This window comes from Lithobates pipiens, unplaced genomic scaffold, assembly GCF_037356315.1.
Source record: "Lithobates pipiens isolate NorthernLeopardFrog02 unplaced genomic scaffold, aLitPip1_a1.2 Scaffold_19, whole genome shotgun sequence".
Taxonomy (NCBI): Eukaryota; Metazoa; Chordata; class Amphibia; order Anura; family Ranidae; genus Lithobates; species Lithobates pipiens.
Genome location: NW_027507764.1, coordinates 447,791,192 through 447,816,670, shown reverse-complemented (window position 1 = coordinate 447,816,670; position 25,479 = coordinate 447,791,192). Strand labels below are relative to the sequence as shown.

The 25,479-nt window shown below is 44.7% G+C and overlaps 1 protein-coding gene across 1 annotated transcript in view; it reads left to right on the top strand.

The window, feature by feature from the left end:
• Window positions 1–7,874: 7,874 nt before the first annotated feature.
• Window positions 7,875–25,479, top strand: part of LYPLA1 (lysophospholipase 1) — a 45,388-nt gene continuing 27,783 nt past the window's right edge. Inside the window, exons 1-4 of the mRNA XM_077492700.1 lie at window positions 7,875–8,058; window positions 20,418–20,449; window positions 22,504–22,569; window positions 22,790–22,837. Coding sequence (XP_077348826.1) covers window positions 7,990–8,058; window positions 20,418–20,449; window positions 22,504–22,569; window positions 22,790–22,837 — 215 coding nt within the window. The 5' untranslated portion in view covers window positions 7,875–7,989. The remainder of the gene's footprint in view (window positions 8,059–20,417; window positions 20,450–22,503; window positions 22,570–22,789; window positions 22,838–25,479) is intronic.

Genomic DNA, 25,479 nt, shown 5'->3' with positions numbered 1-25,479 from the left:
ACTTCTGGCATCTGCCGCTCTATAGAGGTCTATGCAGTGTCCGATCATGTCCACCTGATCGGAGCACCCATGTGATAGGGGCCTTAGTGTCTCAAGAAATGAGATAAGCCGTCAGTACATCAGGTGTGATCAATTTTCAGTGATTGGCACCATAGCTTGTGGACTCTATAACTTTCACACAGACCAAACAATATACACTGATTTGGGTTATTTTTACCAAAGATATGTAGCAGTATAAATTTTGGCCAAAATTTTAGAAAAATTAACAGAATTTTCAGTCTTTTTTTAATTTATAGCGCAAAAAAAAAAAAAAAAAAAACTGTGGTGATTAAATACCACCAAAAGAAAGCTCTATTTGTGTGAAAAAAAGGACAAACTTTTCAAATGGGTACAGTGTTGCATGACCGAGTAATCGTCATTCAAAGTGTGAGAGACCCAAAAGCTTAAAATAGGTCTGGTTAGGATGGGGGTTTGAGTGCCCAGTGGGCAAGTGGTTAAATTGCCTGGGTGATCAGAATTTATAATGTAAAGCAGACGAAGGCAGTGTGTCAAAATCTACCTTCTTTACAAATGCAGTGTGGATTATAAAGACATTTAAAGACAACCAGAGGCTTAATTGTTTACCTGACAAGGTATTTTTTTTAGCCTTCTAATTCCTTTAATCATCCATGTGTAGCATGACCGGTGAAGGTCAACGTATAATGAAAATATTTACTAGCTATACATACCGAGTTCACGCGGTTTTCTGCATGTGTCCACATTTACATTTTTACTTTTATTAGATGACACCCACATTGAGAGATAGTAGTATTACTTTTCTGATGATAGCGACATAAGGTATGGAGAGAAGTATCATTTTATTGCAGCATACACAATATAAATCTATTGTAGCCACTAGCCACCAAAATAAACTACACAAGTATGTGCTGACGCCCATGCATGCTCATTACAATTAGTAGTTATTGCTAGGAACTAGGAACTAAGGAGCATGCAAAGAGGAGAAAAAGCATGTAAAAGTCACTTGTGGATTTTCATAAAAAAATAAGTTTTATATAGATAGATAGATAGATAGATAGATAGATAGATAGAGAGAGAGAGAGAGAGAGAGAGATAGATGCAGATATATGTCACTCTTTTTGCACATTATTAGTATTCATATAATTCCATGATTACTACTAAAAATAAATTTGATGTATGTATAGAAGTGTGAGTGGGAGCTGAAAAATAATCTAACCTGGATGCCAACTATACCAGACACATCACTGCCCCCTTTTCTCCTGCCTGCATGTTCCTTGCCAGCACATGAACTAACTAGCTCCTTCTTCCTTTCCCATTCAGCTCTGAGTGGACTGCAAGAGACTGATACAATGCTTGCATTTGAAAAAATTTATTTAACTGTTTCCTGCCTGACCTATGCACAAATGATGGCTAAGAGGGAGCACTACAGTTCTGGGTGGACATCCAGGGCCATCTTTAATATTGATTGGACCCTGGGCAAAAATTTTCTTGCCCCTCCCCATGCAATTTTGCTCTCCGCGTGCTCTTGCTGACTGGTCTGTAGAGGTTACAGCACACATTACGGCTCACTGATTAGTTGCTAGAGGTTACAGCACATGATTTCTGCTTGTTGATTGGTTGCTAGAGATTACTGTACAGTAATACTGCTCATTGATTGGTTGCTAGAGGTTACAGCACATCATCTCCTCACTGCAGAAGGGCATGATATACATATGAATGCCGCCTTTACTTACATATGAATGCAGTCGCTATTTACATATGAATGTTCCCTTTATTTGCATATGAATGACAGTTATTTACACGTAAACACAGGGTCTGCAGGTGAGTCATCTGTACACAACAATAGGGCAGTGCTGGGCAGCATTAATAGCAGCACTTTACACTGAGGTATCGGGACACAGCTCAGGACTAAAACTTCAAGGGACAGGGGAATTTAAACAGGCATAGTTTCGCAATTATAAGGCAGCTGCTTTGGGCCCCACAACAATGACAGGGCCCAGGGCAGCTGCCCCTTTTGACTTGCCTTCAAGACAGCCCTGTGGACATCATATGATGTTCCCTTAGCCACACGCACCCTAGGGCCTGCACTGCAGCACAATATGTCAACTGCTGTGTCCACTGGACACAACGAATGACTGGTCGTCATACCAGGTCGGCCCCGGTATCATGTGATCGCTGTGACCACTCACAGCGATCACATGACAGTTTTACACAATGAATGGCTTTCATTCATAGCCATGTACTGTTGTGATGATCTTTGTGATTGGTTACAGTGAACACATGGTACAAACAGGGCCAATCACAGCGCATCTTTACCACGTGATAGCTGTGACCAATCACAGCCTTTGAATGAATGTATGCTGTTCGTAAAAATGATTTCTTCTAACAGTGATCATCATAAACAATCATACTGTTAAAAAAAGTAGTACAGTGTCACTATGGTAACAGTGCACTTTTCTGGACACAGTATAAAAAAATAAAAGATTTCAGCTGTTAAGCTGCAAGGCTTGACTTCATGTTTCTCTTATGCCATTTACACATGACCGGACTTTTCAACAGCAAAGGTCAGACGGAACGAATCCGCCGGACAATTCGATCTTGTGTGGGTTTCATCAGACCTTTGCTGTCTAAAAATCAGATGGACTTTAGATTTAGAACATGTTTCAAATCTTTCCGATGGACTCGAGTCCGGACGAAAAATCTGTTTGTCTGTATGCTAGTCCGACAAATGAAAACCGACGCTAGGCAGCTATTGGCTACTGGCTATGAACTTCCTTATTCTAGTCCAGTTGTACGTCATCACGGTCAAATCCGTCGGACTTTGGTGTGATTGTGTGTGGCCAAGTCCATTCATTCGGAAAGTCCGTCGGAACTCCTCCAAAAGTCCATCAGGAAGACCGTCAGACCTAGTCTGCCGAAAACTCCGGTCGTGTGTACACGGCATTACGTGAGATGCCGCTGCCTGCATCCGAAGCTGATTGAAGAATCGGCTTGTGCGAGGACATCGCTGGATCCCTGGACGGGTAAGTGTCCTTATATTAAAAATCAGCAGCTACAGGATTTGTAGCTGCTGATTTAAATTTTTTGGGGGGGAAGCCTGGAGCTTCTCTAAGAAATATTCACAATAACTTTACAGAATATACATTATTATGCTAAAGCTTATATGTATTTTTAATGATTGCATTTGGCTCTAATAGGGGCATTTTGGATGCACCTTAACAGACATACTGTAGCTTGAAGTTCCAAAGTACTGACCTATAGTGGAAGCAGCTTACAATGTTCATTTGCAATTCATATCTAAATTACAAGAAGTGTTCAAATACATCTCTGCCATGGGAGGAAATAAACTCATATTAAATTGTAACATTTTATGATCTACAAGAGTCTAGAAAACTACAAATGGCTGATAACTAGTTAATGAATAAAATGTCTGCAGTCTGACCTCATAATGATTATGTTCTTATAATATCATTGTAAGCTTAGGAGATAACTGGTAGATCTAGACCAAGATCTCAATGGATGAATGAGTGTCAGTGACGCAGCTATGGAGAATTCGTGTTGAAGAGTGCCAAGTTCCAGTAAATGCCCCCCCCCCCCCCCCCCGATGGGGTCAGGTGATATGAGCAGGCATATCCGCTGCTGTCCCCAGAGTGCTGCGGTGATCTGCTGATTATCTCCTCAAACATCACGTGTGCCATTACATGAATCCAATCAATGATCAGAGCTTATATGGGCTGCAGGTATGAACCTTATATGGTTTCCTTCTTGTACCAAAATCTACAGCGAGAACTGCTGATGCTTCATATTTTTGTTGATTTTCATTTGTCAGCTTTTTAATATCTATGAATTCTAAAAAGAAAAGAATCAGTAAGGCCCAATCTATGCTTTAGGGAACAGTAGATCAACATTGCGCTGATCCGGCCAAGCTGCACCGCACACTAGCCGCTGCTTTGTAATCTAACAGCTAGTGTGGACATACCATAAGGCTGTATTCACACTATGTGAAGTGACCGGCATTTTACTGCATTGTAAAACACTGGTCATCGCAAGGTCGCACAAGATCGCAGCCCAAGGCTGCGCTGCAGCAAGCAGTGTTAAGATGCAGACATACTACATTTTATCGCCGCGCATTGTACAGGATTGCATGTCACTGCATATCACGCTGATGTACAGTGATATGATTGAAATGTACTTTTGAACGCTTTAAATAAAGTTCATCACACCACCCCCACCCGGAAGGGACAGCTGCTGGAAAGGAAACTTGTCTGGCAGCTGTCTGTTGTATCTGAATACAGCCTTAGGCTAGGTTCACATTTGTGCTAGTGGTTCCCGCTGCGGGTCCGCACCTGTTCCCACAGCCACAACCATCCGCACAGAAAAACATGCCGGATGCATAATCCTAATAGACTCTCAGTTCCCGCGTGGGCTGCGATTTCTAAAATGCTGCACAGACCTTTTCCCTGAATTTTAGCAGGCATAGCTTATTCAAATGAATGGGTTGCCATGTCTGTGCAAAACGCAGCTTGCAGAGCCGCATATGTGAGAACCTAGCCAGAGGCGGAACTAGAACCTTCAGGACCCTGGTGCAAGAAACCATGGAAGGCCCCCCTTCAGTCAAAACAGCATGACAAAATGTGAGCATGACTAAGATTATAAAAGACCTGGGGCACCCTGGGATATGTGTGCCATGGCAAACAGTGGGCATGGCCATTGGGGGGGGGGGTCTTAAAGGGGGACTGAACAGAATCTGTGCCTGCAGTATATACACTGCACACATATACCACAGTTCTTGTACCCGCTTTACTAAGGAGCACTTTGCGCGCTGTATGGAGGCTCTCTGGGCATTTGTCATTACCTCCAGAGTGCCCTCTTACATCCATTAAAGAGTGCCTGCTTAGATCCTCCTCCAGAGTGCCCCTCTGTACTAAGAGGGCACTATGGAGGATGTAAAGGGGCACACTGTAAAAATAAAACACTTTAGAAAAAAAAATTGTCTTGGCGACTTTGAACTGCACACGGAGGGTTCCAGAGCCAGCCAATTAGAAAACTGCACACCCCACTGCCTAATCCGAGGCTGAGCCTGATAGTTCCCTAATCGACTGGCTCTGGTACTGCGCATGCCCAGTTCAGAGTCGGAGTCGCAGAGATGTTTTTTTTCTTTCTGAAGTGTTTTACTGCCAGCCACTTGTGAGTTGCGAGTCACGGGCACTGATGACAGAAAAGTGCCTGCTTTGGCAACACTGAGTCTCAGAACCCCCCAATGGCGGCGGAACGCAAGGGCACGGTTGCAAGTGCAACATTTGCGACCATGGTAGTTCTACCACTGAACCTAGCCTTAGAGGTGGTGAAAAGCTTTCTGATTAAAGTGATCTGGGCAGCTCTAGCGTTGCCCGATCACTTTTACAAGGGTTCCCAAATGTACATGCATCCTATCCCTCCGAATGACCAACTAATGTTCCCAGAAGCGACATGTATTACTACACGTCCCGTCCGGGATCACAGCTGTCGCTCCTTGGCTAATGCAGCAATTCCAGCACAATCTATGTTTTAATAACTTCTTTGGAGGGCAGAGAAGACATTGGGGGTCAAAGAGAACCCCAATGTCTTCATCAAGAGTACCTCTCAATTGCCCATGCTATCACATAGGGGTTAGCTCCCTTGGGATAGCAATAAAGTAAAAATAAAAATATTGAAAAGTGTATAAAAAAATAAAAAACTGCATAAACTAAATAAAAATAATTAAAATTTTGCTTAAAAGCACCCTGCTTCCTGATTGGCCCGGAGGAGAATCAGTGCGAAAATAGCGAATATTCATTCGCTATTGTCACACAACTGGGTGGACTAAGGGCGAAAAGCGTCCTGAGCCCATCCTTTTTTGAAGTCTGTTAGAGTCTGTGGCTCTAATCACATGCTTTAAAAAAAACACCCTGCCCCACTGGAATTCATGCATCCTGCATGGACGGTGGAGGCATGGATGGAAGGGGGGGTGCCACCCCTGCATAGGAGATATTGTCACAAATGTCAGAGTTGGAGCAATAATTCTAATGCCCCACACACACGATCGGACATTCCGACCACAAAATCCGTCTGATTTTTTTCTGAAGGATTTTGGCTAAAAATTGTCTTGCATACACACGGTCACACAAAGTTGTCGTAAAGTCCAATCGTTCGGAACGAGGTGACGTACAAAACGTACGAAGGGACTACGTAGAGGCCAGGGCTGGACTGGGACAACAGCACCTCCCCTTACATCGGAGTGCCCTCCCTCTCCTCCCCTCTCCCAGGAGTGACATCACAATCACTCACTGTCAGAGAGGAGCGGCTCCAGGACGGCACCTGACTGGCCTACTGAGCCATCGGCCCACCGGGAAACTCCCTGTAGTCCCGATGGCCAGTACATGCCTGGTAGAGGCCAGTAGCCAATAGCTTTCGTCTCCAAATTTTTTCTGAGCATGCGTGGCACTTTGTGCGTTGGAATTCTCTACACACGATCGGAAAAAGTCCGATCGGAATTTGTTGTCAGAAAATTTTAGATCCAGCTCTGAAACTTTTTCCATCGGAAAATCCGACAGAAAAAGTCCGATAGAGCCCACACACATAATCTGATCGTACTTTTTCCGTCCTAATTTCCGACTGTGTGTATGGGGCATAAGACCATAATTCATGATTAATGCTGGCCGTACAAAATATATTCAAAAAAGCATTTGATACGCTTGATTGTTTGACTTTTGAAATGTTTTTGGGCTCATTTTGATTCTTGAAATGCTAATTTTATGATAAAAAATTGAACCAACATGTTGGTTTTTTTTTTTTTTGCACCGAAACTAGCGATTTTTTAAACATTAGTAGTGGAATTGATCAAAAACAATTTTAACAAATCTACAGCGCATGCGTGTGTGTTAAAATGTAACCCCCGGATCGTGTAATCGATCAATGAAAAGTCAACTCTTTATATTGTTATCAATTGATAATATGCTGATAATTGGGTGACATCTATTGATACAATGGTGGTGATATCACATGCACGTTCCACAGATCTTTCGAAACCTGATCATTTTTTATCGGTTTTTTAAATGTGCATGGTCAGCATAACACTGAATTGATGACCTGTAAAGGCTTTTAAAAGGTCGCCTATGGAGGATTGTGGGAATGTCGTTTTTTGTGATTCCATGGGCATGTACAATATAATCGTCATCTTTTGGGTATAATATTGTGTTTGTACAAAAATACATTTTAGTGTTGTATTCCCCTTAATAAATAACTGCGCAGATATTGTGTGAAAAAAACTCCAACTACAACCATTTAATTCTCCGGGGTCTCTGCTCTCAGAAAATATATCATTGTTACTGGGATTTCTAGGAAAAGATGCAGAAAAATGAAAACATTGCCTCGGTATAGAAATGGTTAATATACAATGATTGGCGTGTCTAGGAAGGGACGGATCGATGGAGTCTTACATATCGGTATGGTGTTGTATACAGACATATGGAAGAAGTACCCCTCCCCCCTGACCTCATACACCCCTATACTGATCTCCATGGAACAGTGCGGAGCGCTCCGCTTCTTATGAATGGGATTATCAGGGTCCTATCCCTCCAGCTCTGTATACCTCGGAGCTCCGCCCACACGCCACGCCCCCCGTTACACACCCTCTGACTCCCCAAAAATGAAAGGTCGAACTCTACCCACTTTATCTCCGCCCACGGGCATCTTCCTCCAATCAGAGACCTCCAGTATGTGACATCACGCCCGCCATACGGCCCCTTCCAGTCGCCAGTCCTGGTCCCGGCTCAGCTGGTGATTGGTGGGATCGGCTGAGGAGGGGCTGGGTGTCTGCTGTGCCTCATGACGCCGCTGGACCGCCCTCTTCCGCGCGGCTTATCTCCGGGTTATTGAAGGATAAGGGCGGCGCGGCGGTGGACGGCCAGAGACACTCGGTAGCACGGAGACGAATTTGGGTACACCCGGTGTATGTGCGGCAACACCATGTCCGCACCCCTGCCTGCCATAGTGCCCGCCGCCAGAAAGGCCACGGCCGCGGTGAGTCCCCCCCCCCCCCCCCCCCATACAAACTGACTGTCCTGTGCCGAGCCGGACCCCTCCGTGTCACACTGCATGTACTCTGCAACTTCCGTCCTCTCCGGACCCGACACCTGTCCTCCTACTAAGAGTCCTCCTTCCCAGCAACCAACCAATACACGGGGCATGACTGCCTGGCTCCCCCCCCCCCCAACTGCTCACCCTCTTCCCATTCTTTCACCCCCAATTCTTACCTGATCACCCCCAGCTCTTCTCCCTGCCCCCCCAACTCTGATCACTCTCCTTCCACCTCATCACCCCCAATTCTTACCATCCCCAACTCTGATCACTCTCCTTCCACCTCATTGCCCCCAGTTCTTACCCCCCCCAACTCTGATCACTCTCCTTCCACCTCATCGCCCCCAATTCTTACCCCCCCAACTCTGATCACTCTCCTTCCACCTCATCGCCCCCAATTCTTACCCCCCCCCCCCCAACTCTGATCACTCTCCTTCCACCTCATCGCCCCCAATTCTTACCCCCCTCCTCCCTGTACCCCCCAACTCTGATCACTCTCCTTCCACCTCATCGCCCCCAATTCTTACCCCCCCAACTCTGATCACTCTCCTTCCACCTCATCGCCCCCAATTCTTACCCCCCCCCCCCCAACTCTGATCACTCTCCTTCCACCTCATCGCCCCCAATTCTTACCCCCCTCCTCCCTGTACCCCCCAACTCTGATCACTCTCCTTCCACCTCATCTCAATTCTTACTTCCCTCCTCCCTGTCCCCTCTGATCACTCTCTCCTTCCACCTCGTCCCCCCCAACTCTGATCACCCTCCTACCTCATCACCCCCAATTCTTTCCCTCCTCCTCCCTGTAGCCCCCCAACTCTGATCACCCCCATTCCAATCCTGATCCCCCTCCCCTGCTCCTCCCTATCCATCTCATTGCTCAACCCCCCCATCCCTCCAACTGTCATCACCTTTAACGCCCCTTCTCCCTGTACCCCCCCCCCCCCAACTCTGATCACTCTCTTCCAATCCTGATTCCCACCCTCCTCCTCCCTATCCATCTAACTGCCCCCTTCCCATCCTTATCACCCCCAACTCTTAAACACCCCCTTCCAATCGTGACCCCCCCCTCCTCCCTATCCATCTAGCTGCTCAACCCCCCCCCCCCCCCCAATCCCTCCAACTGTCATCACCCCCACCCCCCAAATGCTCCTCCCCTCTACTGCCCTCCCTCAAATCTTTAACCACCACCTCCTCTCTGTCCCCAACTCTGATCACCCCCCCCCTCCACTTTATACTCCCCTCAACTCGCCCCCTCTTCTCAATTTCCCCAACGCTGCTCACCTCTCTCCTTTTTATACCTCACTCCAAACTCTGATCACCCTCTCATTTTATCACCCTTAACTCTTCTTGGCCAACCTCTTCCTATCTATATCCCCCTAGATATACAGCTACCCCTCTAGATATAGATAGAGAAGTACACACACTTGTCTCAATCCAGAGCACTAAGTGTCATTTCTGTCTGCTGCTTCATTCCTCTATCAGCATGAATCACTTCAGACACATTTTCCTGATACCAGGAGAAAAATGACAACCCCAGCAGATTGACAATGTCAGCTGTGTGAAGGGGGTGTGTCCCTTCTCTCCAATCAGCTGTCAGATCTCTGCAGCGTGTAATAGAAATGGGCTCAGGCGTGTTCAGATGGAAGCCGCCACTGTACACCGCCAATCATAGGCTGTGTGTGCAGCTGCTGGTCAGGAAATGCTTTGCTGCTTATATTGATATTTTCCTCAGACAAACTTTGAACAGATGTAGAGAGGAAAGGGCTGTAGAGATACAGGTACAACTTATGTAGAAGGCTTTGTGTCATCTGTGTATCAGCTGAGGTCTGTGACTTCACTGGGTATGTTTACAGCCACTTTAACTCCCTTGTCTATGCACAGTATATAAGAGTAGATTATTTTTTTTCTGTAACTTCTGTTCAAATAAATCTCTATTGAGACTGTGAAGTCATCCATTCTCTGAATGCTGGGAGTAGAGATTATTGAGTTGTCCAAAGCTACTAATTAACTCCCTGGTTATCCATCAGTTAAACTACTTCAACTCCTTCCTTGTTGGTCTTCTACTACACAGGTTATCCCCCCCCCCCAGTTGATCATGATTGCTGCTGCAAGACTTGCTCACCTTACCAACCGCTCATTGCAGACCCCTCCGCCCTCCTCCCTGCCAATCCCTCCACTCCTAAATACTAACAACATAAATAGCAAGCCACGACTCCAGCTACATCACCAACATTGCCTTAAAAAAACCAAAAAAAAAACACCTAAATTGTCCTTTTTGCTCCTCCAGAGACCTCCTGCTTTCTAGCTTCCATGTCACCTCCGCCCATGCTCGCCTTCAAAACTTCTCCAGAGCCCCTCCCATCCTCTGGAACTCGCTATCCAGATCTCCTACTCTGCTTTTAAGGGATCCCTAAAAACTCGTCTATCTAGCAAAGCTTATCTTCTACCTGACAACTGAAGTTTTATTTTCTTCATCAATGCACCCCAACCCCCGATGGATGATTTTTTTTTTTTTTCCTTTCTTCCCTTTACAGTGTAATCCCTCATTAAGATCCCTTACACTGAGGCAGTTTTCAGGTGTTTTGGCACTAGAAATGGCCTCTGCAAAGCGCCTGAAAACTGCCTCCCATCCTTTGTAATGTGTGCTTTCACACTTGGACGGTGCGCTTGCAGAATGTTAGAAAGTCCTGCGAGCAGCATCTTTTGGGGCAGCTTGGGAATGCTTTAGCGCAGTTTTTTTGGTGCTGTAGTGTAAAAGGGGTCTAACGTGAACTCTAACCCTCTTGTCTTTAATTGTACTGCAACTCTTCTGTCTGCCTTATTTTGTGAAACGTTGGTTCTATATAAATCCTGTATAATTACTTCTGGACTGTGTTCAGGGTTCTTGCATACAGAGGTTTATTTTCTGATGGCTTTCTCACACCCTAGTTGTTGTAGATACTATGTACAGCCTGACCTACAGGTGACTTGCTGTGCACTGCTGTACTTTGGCAAATGCCAATGTGCCCTTGCATCAGCATTGACCCATTCCTGCAAGTCTGATGTGTTTGAGGCTCGGTTCACACAGGGGCGACTTGTCCAGGCGACTTCGCCGCCTGACAAGTCGCACCCCATTCTGTACTATGGAACCGTTCTAATAGGAGCGACTCAAGTCGCTCCGACTTAGAAAAAAGGTTCCTGTACTACTTTGGGGCGACTTGCATTGACTTCTATACAGAAGTCGTTTTGCAAGTCGCCGCTGATCGTGTGCAGGTCGCGGTGCTGCAAGTCGTGCCGCCCCTGTGTGAACCGAGCCTAAGTGTAAAACATCTGATGCTCATAAAGTGCTCCAAATCCATTAAATCCAGTCAATTATAATTAATTATTTGTATTTACTTTGCACTTTATTTGGGGTTGTGAACAATGTTAGCAGCTGGTCATCTATATATAAAATGCAATTTTTTTTTTTTATTGTGGCTTACCCATAATTTATGTCTGATGCACAGTAAACATTAACGCGCAGTAGCAACTGCATTTACAAGAGACCGTCTCCTTGGGCAAATCTTCTTAAAGTTTAATGTAGCAGTTTAAAAGAGAAGTGTGGGATTTCAAAATATCAAACCTACATACTCTCTCCCCTAAGTGAATGCAGCAACAGTTCACCTGCTGCCTTTATACTGAGATCTGAGAGATCAGACACTTCTGATTGCTCAGCTCTCGGTTTTCAGAGAGCTGGTGACTGTCAGTCACCAGCTCTCTGCTCTGCCCCTCCAGAGCTCACTGGAGCATTGGGCTTTGGACAGGGCAGCTGACCATAGATGGTGCGACGTTCTTTTGTGCAACCATGTAAGCCCCCCCAATTCAACAGACAGTGTTGATGGGAATTCTCCCTTTGCCGATCAACTGTCTTTTCTCCCGGCGGGGGCGGTTGGGGGAAGCCGTCCCTGCTGGGAGAAGACCATGATCATTGCAGCCGCTTGTCATCACAAGTGAAGCTGGCTGGTTGTACCCAAGTTGATTGAATGATGGTACATTCAGCCTGCCCATTAACAGTTTGCATCTCGGCTGGTTTCTGCTGAACCGGACAAGATTCAAACGGTCTATGACCAGCCTTATACACGATCCCAAAACAGGAAAAAAAACGGAAGTGATGTCATGTTGTGTATTTGTATTGTATTTTCAGATGACAACTGTACTGACTAAAAAAAAAGTTGTGCTTGTCCGATCGAATAATATCGGAAGAACTGTCATGATCGGCTCTCCAAAGCTAAGCACTAACAATCCGATTATTTTATTTGTAAGAGCGCGTTGAAGGCTTTTTTTTTTTTCCCCCGATCGTGTATACGGGCCATAAGGCTCTCTGTGGTTCCTGAGAAGCTGAGCCAACTACCACTTGGGCATCTGGGTGGATCCTGGCATTAGTCTAGATCCCTCCATAACCTGGACCAACTGAGTGACGTCGGCTGACAAAGACTTTAGCCCACTATTGGCTGAGTCTGGGTCACAGGACTGCACTTCAAAAGAGCTTTGGCCCCATTTCTCCTTTTTGCCTCCATTCTTGCCATGTTCATGTAGCCCTTTGGAGTCAAGTTTCTCAGTCCATTGAGCCTGAAATGCCAACCCCCGTGAGTTCATAAAAATGAACAGTGTCAGCTTGTGGCTGCAATGAGGGCACCATATTATAATAGAGCCTTGTGTTACAAAGATATGCACACAAAGACATTTTGCCTTTCAAAAAAAAATAGCTGAAATACCTGACCTTGAAGTGATTTTGTGTGATCGTGTTGTGTAAGCAGTCTGTTTTCTAGTTACATGAACAGTATAAATCACTGATTTTACAGAATAAATATGCAAACATGTTCTGACACATTGTTACTCTGTACGTTCATTTGCAGCACTTGCCTCAAATACGTTTTTATGTTGCGTATCACTAGCCATCAAAGACTTTGGAGGGGGAGGGGTGTGCGGTAGGGAAATAGTTATTCGGTGGGTTTTATCTTTTAATACAGGAAATTAAAGTATAATTTAAAGGAATTTTTTTTTTTTTTTTGGCTAGGGGTGAAAGGTATTAAAACCCGTCGTCCTGTTATTATTGTCTGTGTCCCCATTGGGGACATCATTCCCCCTCTTTCATTGTTTTCCGTTATCATTGAAAGTAAAGAAAATCCTTAATTTTGTGTTATCTCCAGAAAAGTAATAGAGGGGAAGTCTTCCAGTGGGGACACTAGTTCTGGTACCCTGGGGGTCGCCAAGGGATTACCTTAATTTTCAAGGATTTCCTCCCACTTCCTAATTGGCTGTAGGATGGGATGAGAAGCTAAATCTCCACAATAGGACACTTGCAGTGCCTTGAAAAAGTATGTGTACCCCTTGAAATTTTACAACCACAAAGTGGCACATCATTTTGAAGTGGAAGGAAAATGATAAATGGTTTAATACAAATATCTGAAAAGTGTGGTGTGCATTTGTATTAAGCCCCCCTTTTACTCCGGTACCCCTAACTAAAATCTAGTAGAACCAATTGCCTTGAGAAGTCCCCCAATTGGTAAATGGAGTCCACCTGTGTGTAATTTTATCTCAGTATAAATACAGCTGCTCTGTGAAGCCCTCTGAGGATGTTTGAGGACAAACAGCATCTTGGCAGCCAAGGAACACACCAGACAGGTAGGGGATAAAGTTGTGGAGAAGTTTAAAGCAGGGCTAGGTTATAAAAAAAAAAAAAAAAAAAAAAAAAAAAAATATATATATATATATATATATATATAATTTTCATAATCTCTCCTAAGCTTTGAACATCTCATGGAGCACTGTTCAATCTATCATCTGAAAATGGAAAGGGTATGGCACAACTGCAAACCTACCAAGACATGGCCGTCCACCTAAACTGACAGGCTGAGCAGAGAGAGCAATAATCAGAGAAGCAGCCAGGAGGCCCATGGTAACTCTGGAGGAGCTGCAGAGATCCACAGCTCAGGTGGGAGAGTCTGTCCACAGGACAACTGTTAGTCGTACACACCTCAAATGTGGCCTTTATGTAAGAGTGGCAAGAAGACATTGTTGAAAGAAAGCCATAAGACATCCAGTTTGCAAGAAGCAATGTAGGGGCTCTGGTCAGATGAGACCAAAATGGAATATTTTGGCCTAAAAGCAAAATGCTATGTGGCAGAAGACTAAGGCCGCGTACAAACGAGAGGATTGTCCGTCCAACTAAGTCCGTCAGACAATCCGACAGACAGTCCGTCCTACTTTTGAATGAACGGACTTGACCACACACGACGAACAGACAGTCCGCTGAAAGCTTGCGCGATGACGTGTACAGCACGTACGACGGGACTAGAAATACGACGTCCAATACACTGCAATGCAACCTTCGGCCGTGTAAATCCTTTCTGAGCATGCGCCATACTTAGTCCGTCCAACTTGCCTACTCACGAGCGGACTGTCCGCTGAAACCAAAGTTGGACGGACAATATTACAGAAATTCCGAAAGACTTAGTCCGCCAGACTGTCCGCTGAAAAAGTCAGCTGAAGCCCACACACGAGCGGACTGTCCGCTGAAACGCGTTTCAGCGGACCAAGTCCGTCAGACAGTCCGCCCGTGTGTACGCGGCCTAACACTGCACACCACCCTGAACACTCCATCCCCACTGTGAAACATGGTGGTGGTAGCATCATGTTGTGGGGATGCTTTTCTTCAGCAGGGACAGGGAAGCTGGTCAGAGCTGATGGGGAGATGGATGGTGCCAAATACAGGGCAATCTTGCAAGAAAACCTTTCAATTTGCAAAAGACTTGAGACTGGGGTGGAGGTTCACCTTCCAGCAGGACAACAACCCTAAACATACAGCTAGAGCTACAATGGAATGGTTGTTTTAGATGTCTTCTATTCTACTTTTAAAGTGTTACTAAACCCAGGAACCTACATTCACTATATCTGGTCTCCCACAGTACACAACATGGAAATGCAATTATTTTAGTAAATATAAACTGCTAAATACCTTTTTTTTTCTCATCAGCCGTATATAGCAGTCTTGAGACTTCTATCACTGTCTGGTTAAAGCTTGTAGGAGGAGTTTTAATTCTCTGACTGTCCTATGAGGCTGCATGACCTCTGATCCTTTGGCCAGTGCTGATTGGCCCTGTGCTGATTCGCATGCACCCTCCCAGAAAGAAAACAAAAAACAAAAACTCTAGCAATACACCAAACTGAGCATGTGCAGCCTATCCCCTGGCTCGGCATTATCAAGAAATCTATTGGGGGACAGTGAAAGGAATAGAGTATCAGAAGACAGGATCCAACAGCATTTTTACACAATGGACATGATTAACCCCTTAGGTTCCACATTGAGTGTAACCAGCATGCTTTACTGCATATACAGACTGATTTTTACTGTTGTGGGTTTAGTAACACTCAAAAGTAAAACAAAACGAAAAAACAAAAAAACACACCCAGCCTTTAGAACCACTTTAACCACTTGACCACTGGGCACTTAAACACCCTTAATAACCAGACCAATTTTCAGCTTTCGGTGCTCTCACATTTTGAATGACAATTACTCAGTCATGCAACACTGGACCTATATGAATTTTTTGTCCTTTTTTTCACACAAATGGAGCTTTCTTTTGGTGGTATTTAATCACCGCTGGGTTTTTTATTTTTTGTGCTATAAAAGAAAAAATACAGAAAATTCTGTCAAAAAAAAAATAAAAAAATGAATTTTTCTTCGTTTCTGTTATAAAATTTAGCAGATTAGTAATTTTTTCTTCATAAATTTTGGCCAAAATTTATACTACTACATATCTTTGGTAAAAATAAGTACAAATTGGTGGATATTATTTGGTCTTTGTGAAAGTTATAGAGTCCACAAGCTGTGGTGCCAATATCTGAAAATTGATCACACCTGAAGTACTGACGGCCTATTTCAATTCTTGAGACCCTAACATGCCAGAAAAGTACAAATGACCCCTTTTTGGAAAGAAGACATTCTAAGGTATTTAGTAAGAGGCATGATGAGTTTTTTGAAGTTGTCATTTTTTCCCACAATTCTTTGCAAAATCAAGATTTTTATTTTTTTATTTTTTTTTTTCACAAAATTGTCATATCAGTTTATTTCTCACACAGCATATGCATACCACAAATTACACCCCAAAACACATTCTGCTATTACTCCCAAGTACGGTGATACCACATGTGTGAGACTTTTACACAGTGTGGCCACATACAGAGGCCCAACATGCAGGGAGCGCCATCAGGCGTTCTGGAGCACCCAGGACAATTCTGACATTTCTCTCCTACATGTAAAAATCATCATTTATTTGCTAGAAAATTACATAGAATCCCAAAACATTATCTGTTTTTTTTTTTTTAGCAAAGACCCTGGAGAATACAATGGTGGTCGTTGCAACTTTTTATCTCGCACAGTATTTGCGCAGCAATTTTTCGAATGCTTTTTTTTGGAAAAACTGTTTTGTGCTTAAAAAAAAAAGAAAAAACACAGTAAAGTTAGCCCAATTTTTGTATAATGTGAAAGATGACGTTACACCGAGTAAATCGATACCCAACATGTCACTCTTCAAAATTGCACAGGCTCGTGGAATGGCGCCAAACGTCGCTACTTAAAAATCCCCATAGGTGACGATTTAATTTTTTTTTACTGGTTATATGTTTTGAGTTACAGAGGAGGTCAGGGCTAGAATTATTGCTCTCACTCTAACGTTCGCAGCGATACCTCACATGTGTGGTTTGAACACCGTTTTCATATGTGGGCGGGACTTACGTATGCGTTCGCTTCTGCATGTGAGCACATGTAAACATCCCTTGTAATAGGAATATGGCATGACAGGTCCTCTTTACAGTGAGATATGGGGTCAATAAGACCCCACATCTCACCTCTAAGCTGGGAAGCCTGAAAAAAAAAAAAGATTCTGGATTTGATCGTATTGGCGAGTCGGTAGAAGCACCGGAGGGCGGCAGTGGGGGGGGGGGGTGTCTATGGCTGGGTATTGCAGGGTATCACCGACTATGGCTGGGTATGACTGGGTATCTCAGAGTATTGTGTTGCAGAGCATTGCAGGACATTGGCGGGTGTTGCAGAGCGTTGCAGGGAATTGAGGGGTTAATTTTCGGTGAGCAGCGATGTGGGCACTGCAGATGCAGCCCACATCGCTGCTGACACCGATCTCTTTCCCCTCCGCTGTTCCGATCAGTACAGAGAGGGGGAGGGAGGAACCGGCGACATAACATGACGCCGGTTTGTTTACAAGTGATCACTCCGTCATTTGACGGAGCGATCACGTGGTAAATGGCCGCTATGAGCGGCCGTTTACCGTGATGTGCCGGGTCCTGTGGACCCGGCGGTCGCGGATGCTCTCGAGTGCGCGCCCCAGGGGGCGCACGAGAGCAGAATTCTGGGAGGACGTCATATGATGGCCTCCCAGAGTTAAGAAACTGCCCTGTAGCTGTCATTCGGCTATAGGGCGGTTGTTAAGTGGTTAATAAAATTTGACACTGCCCGCTAACTTGTTTGAATAGTTCTGCAGACAGAAAATTCAGGCCCCTTTTGACTGGTGTTTTCGTGTTATTTGAGTTCTTGCTATTCCTTACTAATTGACTTATCTGCATGTATGTTGAGCCACTTCCTCAAGCTCAATCTGTCCAATACTGAAGGCATAATATTACTCCAGGGTATTGAGCCGCTTGCATGTGGGGCTGATCAGCTGCTGTGTCATTTTTAGGCTGCCTGCATCAAGGCTGGACCCTGCACCTATCCCTCTCGGATACACCGCAGCCGCCCCATGTGCAAGAGCTCTTGGGTATAATCCTGGATTCCAACCTCCTTTCAGCCCCACATCCAGTCACTGTCCAGATTTGGTTACCTTCATCTCAACATCATTTCCTGACTATTCCCCAGAGACCACAATGCTCCTGATTCACTCTTATCTCTTGCCTTAACTATCAGACCTCCTTTTTTTATTGGTCTGTGTGGAGTCAGGCCATCTCTTCAATCCATTGCTGCTGTCAGACTCGTCCATCTCTCTAACTGCTCAGTGCTTGTCTCCCTTTTCAATCATTCTACTGGTCACACTGTGCATACGATTTATAATGCTAACCATAATATGCAAAGCCATCCACATTTCAGCTCCGAACTACATAACCAGCCTTATCACCCAAACCATGTTATTGCACCTCCCCAAGACCACCTGCTCTTTAGCCCCCTTGTCGCCTCCCATGGTTGTCTCCAGGACTTCTCCAGAGCCTCTCTCCCTCAAACTCCCTACCCCAATCCATCCTATAGCCTACTCTGTCCGTCTTCAGGCAGTCCTTGATTAATCTCTTTAAGGGAGCCCATCTCACCTGTACCAAACAACTGGAATTTAACTTTTTCCATCAACTCAATAGGTTAAAATAGAAGTCTCCCTATTACAGTGATGGCGAACCTTGGCACTACATTTCCCATGATGTTCATGCACTCTGCAGTGTAGGTGAGCATCATGGGTAATGTAGTTCCAAAACATCTGGGGTGCCAAGGTTCACCATCACTGCTCTATTATAACCTCTTGTCAACTACTTAATGCGTACACGTGGCAACAAGAAAAGGTGGGCTGTAATGTCCATCTGCTGCACATATGGGTCTAAGGTGGCATGAGGTTTGTGGACTGAGAGCATTCTCACAGCAAGCTGACCAAGATTGGTCTAAGCTTCTGATTGGGGAGCCAGTGAGAAGAGGTTCTGATTATCATGACTGTTTAAATCATCTGATCGAGAAGCTGTGCCCCCTCCCGGGCATTAGAGCCCACCAAAAAGGCTGTCTAGAGGCAGCATCAGGGGGTTTCATTTACGATTACCGTATATACTCGAGTATAGGCCGACCCGAATATAAGCCGAGGCCCCCAATTTACCCCCAAAAAACTGGAAAACTTATTGACTCGTGTATAAGCCGAGGGTGAGACATGGCTGTCCATCCCTGTGTGTCCGTCCATCCCTGTGTGTGTGTCCGTCCATCCATCCCTGTGTGTGTGTGTCCATCCATCCATCCCTGTGTGTGTGTCCGTCCATCCATCCCTGTGTGTGTATCCATCCATCCATCCATCCCTGTGTGTGTGTGTGTGTGTGTGTGTGTATTCATCCATCCATCCATCCCTGTGTGTGTGTGTGTATCCATCCATCCATCCATCCATCCCTGTGTGTGTGTGTGTGTGTGTGTATCCATCCATCCATCCATCCCTGTGTGTGTGTGTGTGTGTGTGTGTGTGTGTCCGTGCAGCCTTGTGTGTGTGTGTCCAGCCTACCTGTGTCCCGAGCCGCCGTCGTCCCGAGCCTCCTCTGTCCCGTGCCTCCTCTGTCCCGTGCCTCCTCTGTCCCGTGCCTCCTCTGTCCCGTGCCTCCTCTGTCCCGTGCCTCCTCTGTCCCGTGCCTCCTCTGTCCCGTGCCTCCTCTGTCCCGTGCCTCCTCTGTCCCGTGCCTCCTCTGTCCCGTGCCTCCTCTGTCCCGTGCCTCCTCTGTCCCGTGCCTCCTCTGTCCCGTGCCTCCTCTGTCCCGTGCCTCCTCTGTCCCGTGCCTCCTCTGTCCCCTGCCTCCTCTGTCCCCTGCCTCCTCTGTCCCCTGCCTCCTCTGTCCCCTGCCTCCTCTGTCCCGTGCCTCCTCTGTCCCGTGCCTCCTCTGTCCCGTGCCTCCTCTGTCCCGTGCCTCCTCTGTCCCGTGCCTCCTCTGTCCCGTGCCTCCTCTGTCCCGTGCCTCCTCTGTCCCGTGCCTCCTCTGTCCCGTGCCTCCTCTGTCCCGTGTCGTGCCGATGGATCGCCGCTCCAGGATCGCCGCTCTTCTCGGCGGCCATTCTACAATTCAAAAGCCGCGCCTCCTTCTCCGCCTGTGATAGGCGGAACACTCAATTTCCCAGCAGCCTGTGTTCCGCCTATCACGGACATCCTCTCATACTCGTCCGTAGTATGAGAATGAACGGATGTCCGTGATAGGCGGAACACTGACTGCTGGGAAATTCAGTGTTCCGCCTATCACAGGCGGAGGCGGAGAAGGAGGCGCGGCTTTTGAATTATAGAATGGCCGCTGTCTGTCTGCTCGATACGCTGATCGAGCAGTCAGACAGCGGTGACTCGAGTATAAGCCGAGGGGGGCACTTTCAGCCTCAAAAAAGAGGCTGAAAATCTCGGCTTATACTCGAGTATATACGGTAATAGTTCAATGTATTAAAGTCTGGAAAATAATGCGTTGCTTGTAATACATGCTGGTATATCTTTTAGAGCATGCTAGTCACGTATTAAATGTTTTTAAATTAATGCTTGGTTTTAAAACTATGTTCTTTATTTCAGGTTATATTCCTGCACGGCTTGGGAGATACTGGGTATGTCCGAAATTTGCTAGCTTATTAGAATGTGTGTGTTTCATCGCAGATAAAATAACACGATATGACATCCTTTTCAGTTTTAACCTCTTGGTGCCAGCCACATGCGAATATGCTGCTTCTTGGTGGGTGGGTCTTGGTGCCGAGTGGCCGCATATTTGTGTGCAAAGCAGCCATTGACTCCTGCTGCTCTCAGCCAAATATTGTGAGTGTGGGGTGTGGCTGAGGACCTGGCTTGAGGGCATAGAAAAGGGTACGGTGCTAGGGAGGGCCCACTAAGGAAGTAAGAGACTGGTTTGTGCAATATCATTGAACAGAGCAGGTAAGCATAAATTTAAAAAAAAAAAACAAGTTATTGTCACGTTTGCAGGTCTTGCTATCTGGTCTACATTATGATCAGCATTCTTTGTAATCTGTGTACAGGCAGTCCCCTAGTTACAAACATCTGATTTACAAGCAACTCCTACTACCAAATGGAGTGAGACAACAGGAAGTGAGGAAATCTACCCCTATGAAGGGACATTCACTCCTGTAAGGCCTCATACACACGGACGTTTTTACAGCAGCTTTTTTTGCTGCTTAAGAAGGCAACTCCATGTTATTCAATGGGCTCATACACACCATGGTGTTTTTGAGCTGTAACAGGCATGGTTGTTTTTAAGCTCCAAAAAAAACCAAGGACCAGCGCCTTCAGAGGCTCCATCGTTAGAGCAGTTTTGACGCTGACGCAGAAAAAAGCTCAAAAACACGCATTAACGTTATACCAACCTTTTTTAAGCTGTAAAAATGTTTGTGGAAAATAGCAGAGGGATTTTTTTTTTTTTTTTTTTTTTTTTTTAAAGGTGCCTTAACGTTAATGCTTAAACGTTGTTAAACGCGAATTGACGTCAAATCAAAACGCTAATAAAATCTCGTTTTTAACGCTGCTTTTTTCCCAGGTGTTACTAGCTTTACAGCTCATTTTTTTTAAAACGTCCGTATGTATGAGGCCTAAGAGTTGTTATGGGGGAAAAAGTGTCTCCACTGAAGCTTTATCTCCAATCCTTGTTTCCACAACAACCCAAAATGTTCAAAATCCTATTGTTATTGGGACAAAGTGTGGTGAAATCTTCTGAACAAGGGCACAGACAGCAAAACAAACGTTACAGGAGTGATAACCCTTCCCTATGATATCCAAACAGCTTAAAAATATTTTTGTTTTTTTGGGTGGAGCTACACTTAAAAAAAAAAGAAAAAAAAATGTACCTGTTCCGACTTACAAACATTCAACTTAACAAACCTACAGACCCCATCTTCTTTGTAACCCGGGGACCCCCTGTATTGTGAGGCTTCTGTCGTTTTATTTTTTTATAATTAGATGGATAGAATACGGAAGCTTTACAATAAATCAGAATTTTTTTGTTGCAGCAGCTGATGGAAATCAACCATTTTCTGTTGTCACCATAACTGGGAATATCTTCCAATGGTGATGCCTTTTCCAGTAGCCACTGTTCAGGAGGGGCTTACCCTTTTTTTCCACTTTAAAGCGGAGCTCCACCCAAAAATGCAACTTCCACTTTAAGTGCTGGTGACCCCCTGACATGCCACCTTTTGGCATGTCATTTTTTTTTTTGGGACGGGAAGTCTGTCTCACAGCTGGAAACTAACACAGTCCATACATCTAAGAATTTAACAGAGATGTTTTGGCTTCACGACACCTTTTTAGGAGCTACATATCTGTGTCTGACAGATCCTTAAGCATTCCATTTTCAATATACTTGCAGTGTAATGACATGTTAAGGCAAGCTTACCATTTGAAGAGAAGAGTCCAGCTCACATATTTGCATGTTTCAACACCAGATGCCGAGTGACATGCCTTTTGTGCAGCTACAGCAAAGCTTTGCTATGGAGGCTTTCTTTTTGTAAGGGAACCTCCAGACATGAAGCAGATATTTTGGATTCAAGCACCGTACTAAATGAAACATTCATACCATGACAATGAGCACCAAAAGCTTATGGTCAGAGCTAGTTTTTCACACTTGCCACAAATATTTTTTTTTTCTTGTACCCACTAGGCATGGCTGGGCAGAAGCAATGGCGAGCATCAGGAGTCCTCATGTGAAGTATATATGTCCACATGCGTAAGTGTTGTGTTCTATATTGCATTCGATCTATCCACTTTTATTGCCTTATCTTACATATTGTTTTAGATTTAACATTACAAAAGGCATTTGTTCTGTGTCTTGGTATACCTACATAATTTCAGCTACAGTCATTTAATATTTCTGCTTTCTTAAATCTATTGTAAATTGAGATGTTATGCTGCCGGTCAGAAACATAACTAGAGCTTTCTATTTGCAGGCCCATCATGCCGGTAACATTAAACATGAACATGGCTATGCCTTCATGGTAAGTGCACACTGCAATAATCCTGCCTTTTGGTCTTGCTGTTCTTAAAGAGGAAGTAAACCCTGATGGGTTTACTTCCTTTGTCTCCCTGCAAAGGTAAAGCATAATGAGCTACTATGCATCGCATAGTAGCCCATTATGTGTCACTTACCTGACACAGGAGCCAGCAATGTCACCGCTGTCCCCTGTAGTCCGGAGCATCCATCTTCTTTTGGGTATCGCTGCTCCGGCCACTCACAGCGCCAGAGCAGCGATGTCACTCCTGTGCATGTGCACGGGAGCCGCCGCTAACGACATATGTCCTATGATGTCATCACTGGGTCTCTGCTGCTTTATACAATACAGGCAGATCATAGCTGGTGGGAGAGGCTGAAAATGTCCTATGTACAGGCTTCCTGATGATATTGGGGCAGGCCTAGGTAATGATTGACATGCTCCATTCAGGAAATGGAGTGGGCACTGTCTGGCATGTGGCAGCTATTAATGCACACTGAGAAGCTCACCATGTGCAGTAAAATCGGAGTAAATACATTGAGGACAGGCTGTAGAACTGCACAAGCCTAAGGTTGATAGACCAAGTTTTTCCTTTAATACTAGATGGAGTATTTTCAGTAACCTGTACACTGTTTGCTAGTTGTCTGAACATTTAGAATTGCAGGTAACTGACAACAGGGACCTTCTATGTATAGACCTCTTTTATTTGTCTCTGAGGGAATCCTGAGTGGTGGTAGATAAAGCTCAGTGGGTTTCTGTCATCCTGGTACAGTATAATGTAATGTAAAGCAATACATTTGTTGCCCAATAATAGCAATGTAGCTAATGTAAATGATTTGCAGTGCACATTGAAACAGTTTCTGTATCAATGAATCTAGACAAAAGATACAAATGTAGTATAACTGTATATGCTGCTCCTCACTAATATCATCCAAGGCTACAATAGATGTTTTTACAGCACTATTACTAGGTTGTGTTCCACTGTTTCTCTTCATGAAAGTAGGCCAAGTATTAGTGATCCTTTCTTTTGGCTAGCTTAGCAGGTGTTGCCATATGCCACTATATTAGATTGGCTGTTACTGTGCTGCCTCTCATAGATAATGCATCTGTCTGACAGAAAAATAAATACTGTGTGCCATTTAGACCTTTTTAGTCAGAGCTTTTGTCTTCTGTGTAATATCTACAAAACTTGTACATTGTATAAAAATACATTCATCAGTACATTATATGGTGCGCTTTCGTTTTCTATTTTGCTCATATTTTTAGTTTTTGTCTGCCTCAAAAAAAAACAAAAAAAAAATAAAAAACTTTGAGAAATGGGTTTGGTCACAGCGTATTAGCAGAACTGGTTAGAGACTTATGCAGTCAGCACTTTTGTGTTTTAATAATTAAATTCAGATTACAGCATTTCCCTATGCCATGCTATTAATGCACATGCTATAAATGGTAAAATTACCTAATCTAAATTGACATGACCCCATCCCTACTAAATGATGGGATTTTTTTTTTTTTTCATTTTGTTCCCTTGCAAACTTTTCATTCTGTAAGGCTGGGTTCGCACCATTGCAGATTTTTCCGACTCTCTATGTTCACATATCTCTGCAGCAGGTCCGGTGCGTTTTGCAGAAAAACGTTGTGCGTCTTTTGGTCCATTTCAGATCCAAATTTAGCTAAAAATTCGGGTTAAAATCGGACCTGAAAGTTGAACCTGGACGCACCAGACCCCTGCTGTGAGACAGATGCGGGGATGGTGTGAACCCAGCCTAAAGGTTTGTTAATGCAAGCCAGTTCTTCGTGTGTGTGTGTGTGTGTGTGTGTGTGTTTGTTTTTTTTTTTTTTTCTTTTTTTTTTTTTTTCTTCCCTTTTTGTTAAAATTCCACAATGTATGCAAGGTACTGCAACCCACCTCCAAGGCAGCATTATGGTGTGAACTGGGTACATAAAACAATTGTTGATCATACTTTTATTTATCACCACTTGGGTTATGCAGTTAGCATCAAGTGAATGGACACTGGCCATAAGAAAGGCAGGAATTTTCCGGCCGGGCCTAACCCCCCTCAGCTAAGCCTCGTGTGTGTGTGTGTGTGTGTGTGTGTGGGTTTTTTTTTTTTTTTTTGCTAGTGTTAAGTGAAGGATGTGATTGTGAAGTCACTGTAGATTCCTACAGGAAGGAATCTATCGTATGAATTCATGGCCTGTCCTGCAGACTTAATCCAAATCAGTCACCTGGAGCCAAGAGGGGTCTCTGGGCCCTGCATGCAAAGAGCAGGGATAGCCTTTAATCTTGCCTTGCGCTGGATCTATCTCTGGGCTACCCAGTATTAGGTGACTTCTTTGGCAGGGTGCTATATGGGTCCAGGACAGCGATCCCATCAGCAGCGGTAGAAAGCCCTACGAGGCAGGCCAACCATGAGGGTTAAAGGGGTTGTAAAGTAAATTTTTTTTTTTTTTAATTTAATTTTTTTATTTTTATATAACAAACATGTTATACTTGCCTCCACTGTGCAGCTCGTTTTGCACAGAGTGGCCCCGAACCTGGTCTTCTTGGGTCCCTCGGCGGTTGTTTCGGCTTCCTCCCGCAAGTACTTCTCACGTTCATGCGAGCTCCCTCACATGGTGAGAAGCACTTGCAGGCGCGCTCCCACGAT